Genomic DNA, 10420 nt, shown 5'->3' on the forward strand with positions numbered 1-10420 from the left:
GTTCTACACTTGTCAAGCCAAGAGTGGGTATAACAGGGTGCCCACTGTGTCTGTCGCCTAAGAGCCTACCTATACCTACAGTATACCTGGGGTCAGCCCTGCCAACGTAAACCCAGTTGTTAATGACTGCACATATCCCAATAAGCTAAGACTCCCACAGCTTGACCTTTGGGATAGCCATTAGTCTTTCCTACCACCCTTGTCTTCCCTGGGTATAGGATAGAATAGGGAGTGGCCCTACAACAATCTTACTTGCACTGGTGCCACTGATGACAAAGTGCAGTAGCACAGGAGGTTTATTTCTACTCTACAAACGTAAAAATATCTTTAAATAGCATAAAAGTCAAAGGGATTTCCGGAGAGCTAAAATTGATGGCCTATCTTCAGGATAGGCCACCAATATCAGATCGGAGGGGGATCCAACTTTTGGCACGCCTGCAGATCAGCTGTTTTGAAGGGCCACGGAGCTCGCGTGAGCGCTGTTTCCTCTTCATTTATTTCACTGCTTAATACTGTTAAACGCTGACGCACTTGTAATGGCATTTGTAGTATTACAGCCTTCTCCATGGAAGCCTATTCCACTGTGAATACCCTTCAATGAATAAGGTATAATGACATCTAGTGACTCACAGGTGACATCTTCTCTAATTGGACTAATTTACTTCCTCTTTTCTCTCCATCCAACCCAAACCGCCATGTAGACTTCTCCTTGCTACGACTAGGACTCCTGAGGATGCAGATAAAATTGAAAGTGATGCCAGGCGGCACATTACATGCAATTTATGGGATGGGTGAGGAGGCGGAGGTGTTCAGCCCCAGGATCTCTTGACACACACGCCCTGTAGCATCTATTGGAGGTATGCCACTGATGCCCTAAATTTACAGCTTTACATATGATTGATGTCCAGATGTTTCCATGAATCCTGTTTCAGTTATATTTTGCAAGAGGATCTTAAGTCTCTTTGCATACCTGTTAAAAAAAAGTCCTATTTATTTTACTTTAGCTCTACGTTTATTAGTTGCTAGATATCATTGTTATTATCTAACAGTTATATTTGTCTTATCTCACTCTTCCTCATGTGATTTATCTCTCTTTCATTGTTTTCCCACAACCCACATGTTTTTATCTTTTTTGGATCTCAGTTTATTTTCCTCATAGTCTCAGTTCACAGCTGGGCACATCTGTATCTCACCCCCACATTGTCATACATTCCATAGATTCATAATGACATTAACTCTTTTGTGGTTAGGGGGATTCCCAGGATGGAATGCTGTCATCCAATTCTAGTGCATATCTACTGCATCCAATTAAAATTATTTCAAGTCATGCGGGAGCTAAATCACTAGCAATACAAATAATGCTAGTGAAAATATATGTTGTATTGTACTCTATGTAATAAATATTATTGGAAAAATGGTAAAGGGGGAAAAAAAGATGTATGGCTCCAAAGAGAGTATCACGAAAAATAAAAAATCTTTATTATAAACTAATTTGTGCTATTAAAATATCCAATGTCATTGTAACGCATAGGTGCAGATGTCCCCTAACTGTGCACTTAGGACAATTGAGTCCAAGTATGCAAAGATGCTCTGCAATAATTGAGTTGAACAATAACACAGGAGTGTGAGTGCCGAGGTGTGTGAGTCACCTACCCTCAGCACTCATACCCCAAGGCTGACGTTGTGTAAATAAAGAAATGACCTAAAGTTGTGGAAACTCCGGATAGTAACATATTGATGATGAAAAATGCCGGCAAAAGGCGCGTCAGGTGTTTAGACACTTTTTAGTTGATCCAATGACAGTCCTATCATCCTCTGCAATAACTAACCATCACATTGTCTAATACTGACATTACACTGTGTCTAAAATTAGACACAGACAGTAAGGCTCGCAGCCGCCTATGTGAATCAATTGGGTTCACAGGCGCATGCGCTCACCGTTCTCCACACTTACCCTGAGTGGGACTTGTGGATTGACGGTTGAGCACAAGTGGTCGCTCTGACAACCGTCCAGAGCAACACTTACCGCAAGTTCTTCAATCTGTTGCCCTCTATGTTTATCGTGATACAGACGGCACTGTTGCTGGCTATATATCTCACCTCTTTTACAGCGGCGTCCAGAGCAATACTTACCGCGAGATCTCCCATCTGTCGCCCTCTGTGTTCATCGTGATACAGACGGCATTGTTGCTGGCTATACATCTCACCGCTTCAACAGCGGGGCCTCCCCACTGCTGGGCTCCAAATTTAAAGCCCGGTGGAGAGACTTGGCTTTATTTTAAGCACCAGTTGTACAACTGTCTTTTCAATGAAAGGCAGTATATACACATTAATGACCCCTAGGTGTGTTTGACACACAAGTACATAAAGTGTAAATCTCCAATACTATGTCATCGCATGGTTTATTCTCTCAATACACTCCACAACAGAGTGTTTCAGTTGAAGGTATACACTGGTAGTCCCAAGGAATTTTTACTAGTTATAAAAATATATACATTATATCCAACTTTAACAAAAAAAATAATTTCATCATCAATATGTTACTATCCGGAGTTTCCACACCTTTAGGTCATTTCTTCATTTACACAACGTCAGCCTTGGGGTATGAGTGCTGAGGGTAGGTGACTCACACACCTCGGCACTCACACTCCCGTGTTATTGTTCAACTCAATTATTGCAGAGCATCTTTTCAAACTTAGGCCTCATTTACACGAGCGTGTGCATTTTGCGCGCGCAAAAAAACGCTGCGTTTTGCGTGCGCAAAAGGCAATTGACAGCTCCGTGTGTCATCCGTGTATGATGCGCGGCTGCGTGATTTTCGCGCAGCCGCCATCATAGAGATGAGGCTAGTCAACGCCCGTCACTGTCCAAGGTGCTGAAAGAGCTAACTGATCGGCAGGAACTCTTTCAGCACCCTCGACAGTGAGTTCCGATCACAATATACACCAACCTGTGAATAAAAAAAGACGTTCAAACTTACCATGAACTGCCTGCTTCCTCCAGTCCGGTCTCCCGGCCGTTGCCTTGGTGACGCGTCCCTCTCTTGTCATCCGGCCCCACCTCCCAGGATGACGCGGCAGGCCATGAGACCGCTGCAGCCTGTGATTGGCTGCAGCCTGTGCTTGGCCTGTGATTGGCTGCAGCTGTCACTTGGCCTTAATTGTCATCCCGGGATGTCGGACTGGAGGAAGGAGCCGGGACTTATCGGTAAGTCCGAACTTCTGTTTTTTTTTACACGTATATGTATATTGTGATCGAAAGTCACTGTCCATGGTGCTGAAACAGTTTAAGTCTTTGAGCACCGTGGGCAGTGACTGTCTCCTGACGTCGCGTACCCGAACATTTTTTGCCGGGTTCGGTCAAAACGAGTTCGGCCGAACCCGGTGAAGTTCGGTGCGCTCTTCTCTAATTTGACACTCCGTTTGGATGTTTGTAACCAGAAAAGCACGTGGTGCTTTTCTGTTTACATTCATCCTTTTGACAGCTCTTGCGTGATTTTCGCGCAAGCAACGCAGGACCGTCCGTGTGGCATGCGTTGTTTTCACGCACCCATTGAAGTCAATGGGTGCGTGTTGCGTGAAAAACGCAAGAATATAGAACATGTCGTGAGTTTTACGCAACGCACTCACGCAGCGCAAAATTCACGCATCGTCTAAACAGCCCCATAGACTATTATAGGTGCGTACGACACGCGTGAAAAGCACGCGCGTCGCACGCGCGTATAATACGCTCGTGTAAATGAGGCCTTAGACTCAATTGTCCTAAGTGCAGAGTTAGGGGACATCTGCACCTATGCTATACACTGACATTGGATAGTTTAATAGCACAAATTAATTCATAATAAGGATTTTTTATTTTTCGTGATACTCTTTGGAGCCATACATCTTTCTTCCCCCTTTACCCTTTTTCCAATAATATTTGATACATTTAAATTGGTGGTGTACACCGAGTGTGTCTCATCTTGCTACTATTCTGAGGGCAGTCGCCCACCTTATCTGTTACTCTATATAATAAACACACCCCATGAATCTAAATAGGCCTTCATTTCGGAAATATATCTTTATAGCTGTAATGCCCGGGGTCACTGACCGCCGGCATCCCCCACTTACCAGCAACCACGACCGCAGGGCTCCCAAGACTTGCCGACATCTCCTTCCCCAGAGACACTGGCACACACTGCCACATCTCCCCGATGCTTCCCCCAGGGTGCGCTCACGCTCGTTCTCGGTTTTAAAGGACCAGTGTGCGCAACAGTAAAATTGTCCCTGTCCAATCCCAGCTCACCTGGCACTTTAATAAGGAATCTGCCCACTTAAACCTTGCCGGAGCAATGTTGTGCATTCCCTACGTTTGTCTTGCAAATGGTTCCTTAGCTGTAACCCGTATCCCATATCCTGTGTCCCATATCCAGTATCTGTGTTTAGTTCCTGTGCCTGAATCGAGTGTCAGAGACAACTTCACCATCAGTGTCCGGTGCCAGTGCCAAACTGTGTGTCAGATACGATTTCACCATCTGTGTCCGGTGCCCGTGCCAAACCGAGTGTCCGAGATGACTGCACTACTCCAGTCCAGTGTCCTAGCCAAGTCCAGTGTCCGAGACGACTGCACTACTCCAGTCCGGTGTCCCAGCCAAGTCCAGTGTCCGAGACGACTGCATTACTCCAGTCCAGAGCCCTAGCCTCACGTCATCATCCTGCACAGGCCTGCTTCCCCATGACTGTCTGGCATTTACCAACTTCTGACCTTCCAGGTACTTTTGCATTACTGACTCTCACAGACTCTGTGATCAAAAGCTGCTCTGTTATGGCGGAGTGACCCAGTGGGTCCACATACCTGCAAATCGTTATAATAGGGGTTAGAGCCTCACGTTCCCTGAAAAACAATAGGTAATCTTCTAATTTACCTTTCTAATATAGTTTCTTTTTTAAATACTTCCTACCCTTCACCTTTAACCCTTTTGCTGCCTGGGTTTTTGGAAACGCTGCACCTCTGGCAGCCAGAACAATTTTCACACTCTTTACATTTACTAAATAAAAAAAATATCCTACAAAATTAAAAATACATACTAAAACCCCATATCTGTATTTTCTGAAAGTAGACACCTGGCACATAGTCAAAAGGCCACTCAGCACTTGATACACACACGCACCATGAAGCAATTTTGTGTCAAATTGTACGTTTTCCTAGAAAAATTAATCAAAATGTAACATTTTGGATAGAAAGTTTGCTCAAGCAGAACATTAGATGTACCACATATCCTAAATATTGAAGTCCAATATGTGCAGAGTACATACGTACTATTTATGCCTATGTCTACATGCACATAGAGACCCTATACTTACCTCTCCACGTCCTCCTCTGGCTACTGGCCATCACCGCATTTCTCCATCATTCTAGACTAGCTACACTCTCCATTGACGCCGCTCTCCTCCTGCTCTTCTTAGTGCGCTCACGCTGACCCTCCTACTCTTAAAGTGCCATGGCGTGCCTAATTATCCACCTAGCTTTTCCAGGGTATAAAGGTATCGCTTCCTTATTTCATCATTCCCTGAGCAATTTGGTTATGCCTAGCTTATTGGTGATATCCTGCTGATCATTTGTTTGGAATTCCTGTGTTTAACTCTGAACTTTGACAATCCTTGCCTGCCACCTGCCTTGTCCTTCTCTTAGCGACCCTTGACGAATCTCTGCCCCCTGCCCTGACCTTTTGCTTGACCAACCATAAGTGCCCGTTTGCCGCTTGCCCTGATATTTCTGTACCTGACCCTGCATAAAGTCTTTTGAGGGAGACTTCTCTGGGGGTAGCAACCTCGGGTTCCCGAGCAGTAAAGTCTAAATCCCTGCATAGGTGTTAAAAGGTGAATATATGAGGTCCCCTTAGACTCTGCTCCCTAATTTAGCCCTATGTCAAATCTCTCGGTAACAAAATGGGTTCACACAACCCTCTGCATGCCCTGTGACAGTCTCTCTCTATACACAGGCCTTGTGACAGCAATATTTGGTCATCATCCATAAATGTGTTAAAAATATATACTGCACATGGCACACAGCTCTGTTGGTGCGCCCTCCCGACATTGTTAGATGTTACCCAGCCCCCCCTGTAGCTAAATCCATTGGGACTCCTTCTATGAGTGTAGTTTCCAACACTCTAGCCAGGAATTCCTGTCCTGTAGGAGCCCCTGACTGTAGCGCACAAGCACCTTCACACAACTTTGCATCAAATAGTTATTGTAAGCATAAATTGCATAAAAATTTGAATTTGTTACCAAAATGCGTACTTGATTGGACCCTTAATGCAAACAAAATTTCCTCTGCAAAGAACTTTAAGATGTACCACATATGTCTATGTATACAGGTGCGTTTGTTAAAAGAGCGAAAACCTCAGGAATGCGCCAACCAATTTTTGCATGCAAATTAAATTGGATTATATAGATATATCATTTTCCATTCCCCTATACAAACTCTAAGGCTCTATTTACACGTTGCAGTCAAAGAACTTTTTTTAACGCAATTCTAGAAAAAATTGTGAGAACATAGTCTAGTCCTAATAATTAATCGCAAATCCCTGAACCAAATCTAATGGCTTAAATATTACTGATTTTGGTAGTGGGATTAGTAGGACACAATCGTTTATGGCCACCGTCAATGGATGAAAATGTTTTTTCTGACTGACGAAAATCTTTTCCATCCATCAGAAATGTGTTAGACATTCCTCTCTAGTGAAAATCTTTATCACTATGACTGTAAAGTGTAATGGGTATCGCTAGATAAATTAATTTAACAGGTTATTTAGGGATATGATCGTGTCAAATTTAAAATTTACTTTAAGTTGTATAATATATTTTTGCGACATGAATATAGGAAAAATCGATTTTCAACAATGTTTTTTTTATCCCGGTCTCGTTTTACACTAAATAACTTATAACATTAAGGGTATGTGCACACGCACTAATTACGTCCGTAATCGACGGACGTATTTCGGCCGCAAGTACCGGACCAAACACAGTGCAGGGAGCCGGGCTCCTAGCATCATACTTATGTACGATGCTAGGAGTCCCTGCCTCTCCGTGAAACTACTGTCCCGTACTGTAATCATGTTTTCAGTACGAGACAGTTGTCCTGCAGCGAGGCAGGGACTCCTAGCATCGTACATAAGTATGATGCTAGGAGCCCGGCTCCCTGCACTGTGTTCGGTCCGGTACTTGCGGCCGAAATACGTCCGTCAATTACGGACGTAATTAGTGTGTGTGCACATACCCTAATTCTTCAGGCTATTAGAATCGTGTAGGTATAGTTTTTTTTTTCTAATTATGTAATGTATGGGAAAGAAAATATATTTTATGCAGAATAGGCTTTTTATATTTTTTGTATTACTTTTTTAATCCCATGAAGAGATAACTTTATTTACAACTTTATTTTTTACTTACATACTTTTCTATGCCAATACATTACACTCTGTCACTGACATAGCTGACATAGCTGCTGCAGCACATAATGTGACCTAACAGCAGGCTTACTGAGCAGCGGTCTTTTCTATTACCTGAGGGCTGACTGCAGAGAATTGTCCCAGTCTCCTATCGCGTCACTGGCTTTCAGGTGACGAGATCGAAGAGGGGAGTCCCCTTTGATCACACCGCGGACAAGGACAGGTGGCTAGATCAGTGACGTCATGGTGCAGACAGATTTAATCTTCCTTGGCTGCTGACCTGTGATGCAGTAGCCCAAAGGTCCACAGATCAATAAGTTCCCTTGACAAAAGGTAGAGCAGGACCGCTGGGCAGCTACATAATAATTATAATAATCTTTATATAGCACTAACCTATTCCGCAGAGCTTTAGAGTTGGGGACTTCACACATTAGCAGCCCATAGTAAGCTGGCAGATCTGTGATGTAGCTGCCTGGCGGGATCCAGCTCGACAGATCGGGGATCTGTTTTATTTGATAACTTATTAGCCTCTTAAGAAATTCCTAATTTTCTAAATATATGCTATGAAAAAGAATGCAAACATACCTCCAATATAAGGGTATGTGCACACACACTAATTACGCCCGTAATTGACGGACGTATTTCGGCCGCAAGTACCGGACCGAACACAGTGCAGGGAGCCGGGCTCCTAGCATCATACTTATGTACGATGCTAGGAGTCCCTGCCTCGCTGCAGGACAACTGTCCCGTACTGTAATCATGTTTTCTCCCTGCACTGTGTTCGGTCCAGTACTTGCGGCCGAAATACGTCCGTCAATTACGGACGTAATTAGTGTGTGTGCACATACCCTAAGTGTACTTTCACTATGCAAATGAGCTAACTCTCTGCAGGCGTCGGCTCTGAACTTCCAGGTAGGGGTATCCCGGCATCCCTCATGGCATCATCCAAACTCAGAGCGCAAGATCACAAGATCTGACGTTCTGTTTCAAAGAGTGCTAACTGCTGTATTAACATTGCACTTACCGATCAGGGATGCTGGGATACCCCTACCTGGAAGTTCCGGCAGAAGTCGGGTCATTTGTACAGCGAAAGTACACTGATACACATTACACATACAGTAAATACACACTGTACAAACCAACATTACACACTACATATTGTCATGTCCGTGGCTGCGGTCTGTCAGGTTCACTCTCAGGTTCACCCTCCCCAGGAGACGCCAGCGCTCACCTCCACTCACCTCGGCCGGGTCCCGTAGGGTGAGCGCGCACGCTTGTGCCCACTCTTAAAGGGGCAGAGCATGCACCGGACGTTAATGTTTTTATCAGCCCATGAGTGCTATAAGACTATAAGAGGGGCCCAGCCCCTTGCTTTGATGCCTGAGCATTGTTTGTCATATCCTAGTTTGTCTAAGCAAATCGTCTCCTAGTGTTTTCCAGTTCCAGTGTTCCCTGTTCCTGTATCCCGTATCCTGTATCCCATGCTATCCTGTTCTAGTGCCATGCTGTGCTGTAGTTGTGCTGTGCTGCATATACGCCTGTCCTGCTACTCCACGCCTGACGTCTACCCGCTGCCTAGTCCCAGCCGAGCCTGCCTTGCTACTGTCCGAGCTGCAACAGGTACCTTATACGAACTGTGACCTGCACCCTGTTGGCCAGCTGCCATACCGCCAAGGCGGTACGGCCCAGTGGGTCCACGAACCCAATGTGACACATATATACATTACACATACAGTACATACCACACTACACATACACATTAATCATACAGTACATACATACATTACACACTAGACATATAGTACATACAGGGCTGGCCTTAGGAAAGATGGCGGCCCGTGTTAAATTATCTTTCGGCGTCCCACTTCCATCATAAAAAAATGGCCCATAAAAAAGTATAATGCCTCCCCACAGTAAAATGCCCTGTATAGTGCCCCCACACGGTATAATGACCCTTTAGTGCCCCACACACAGTATAATGCCTCTTTAGTGCCCCCATACAGTATAATAATAATATTTCATAATATAATATATTATAACCCTTTCAAGGACGCAGACTTTAAGCGCAATGAGGAGGAAGAGAGAAAGGACAGCCGTGGCAGTGGTTCACAGGAGTGTCGCGGCACCCCTGTGGTTCCTCACAGCACCGCGTTTGGGAAACACTGGCCCAGTAGATAGCAGAGCAGAGAGATACCTCTGCTATAGTGTTCAATAGTATCTGCGTCTATTGAATCTGGCGTCACTACTGCTGTAGCAGCGACAATGCTTGGTGTCGCTGCTATGGCTGCTACAGTGGTAGCGACACCACTGAGAGAAGAAGCACCCTGGCCCAGCAATTCAGCAGCTGCCTTTCCGCCCGGGCGCTTCTTCTCTCAGTGGCGTCGCTTCTGAAACACAAGCAGGGGAAGGAAGCCAGCGCAGCGCCCCCTTCCAGCTGCTGGAGTGATGCAACCTGCGCAATGGCACAGGTCGCACACACCTAATGACGGCCCTGAGTACATACATACATTACACACTACAAATACACATACATACATAACACACAACACATACACATTACACTTACCTTTTGTGCAGGCTGCCTATATGGATCTTTCTCTTGCTGTGCAGGGAGACTCCAGAGGAATCCGGTAGAAGAGGTAGTGAGACCATCATGGCAGGACTTTCCCTAAGCTTTCTCAGCGCAGCAGTGCATAGCAAACAACCTTCTCGCCTCCCTCTCCATCCCGACAATGAGCAGGACCATAACAGGCAGGGGTGGATCCGGCCGGTTCGCCCCGGTTCTCCCGAACTGGTTGTTAAAATGACAGCCGGTTCGCAGAATCGGGTGAAGCAGGAGGCCGGAACCGGTCCCCTGCACTCAATTGTATCCACATCTTCAGGACGCGGATACAATTGAGTTGACTAGTGCTGCCCTGGTGAGGCACATGATGCCTCGCCATTCGGCGCTTTAGTGAGGATGCAGTCGGCGCGATGACAATGACATCATCGCGC

At 45.3% G+C, this 10420-nt stretch overlaps 1 protein-coding gene across 1 annotated transcript in view; it reads right to left on the reverse strand.

The window, feature by feature from the left end:
* KCP (kielin cysteine rich BMP regulator) overlaps positions 1 to 10078 on the reverse strand; it is a 185790-nt gene extending 175712 nt beyond the window's left edge. Inside the window, exons 1-3 of the mRNA XM_075859420.1 lie at positions 9993 to 10078; positions 631 to 727; positions 253 to 307 (exon numbers count right to left, since the gene is read on the reverse strand). Coding sequence (XP_075715535.1) covers positions 253 to 307; positions 631 to 727; positions 9993 to 10078 — 238 coding nt within the window. The remainder of the gene's footprint in view (positions 1 to 252; positions 308 to 630; positions 728 to 9992) is intronic.
* Between the last annotated feature and the right edge of the window lie 342 nt (positions 10079 to 10420).

The sequence above is a fragment of the Rhinoderma darwinii genome, chromosome 3 (genome assembly GCF_050947455.1).
Source record: "Rhinoderma darwinii isolate aRhiDar2 chromosome 3, aRhiDar2.hap1, whole genome shotgun sequence".
Classification (NCBI taxonomy): domain Eukaryota; kingdom Metazoa; phylum Chordata; class Amphibia; order Anura; family Rhinodermatidae; genus Rhinoderma; species Rhinoderma darwinii.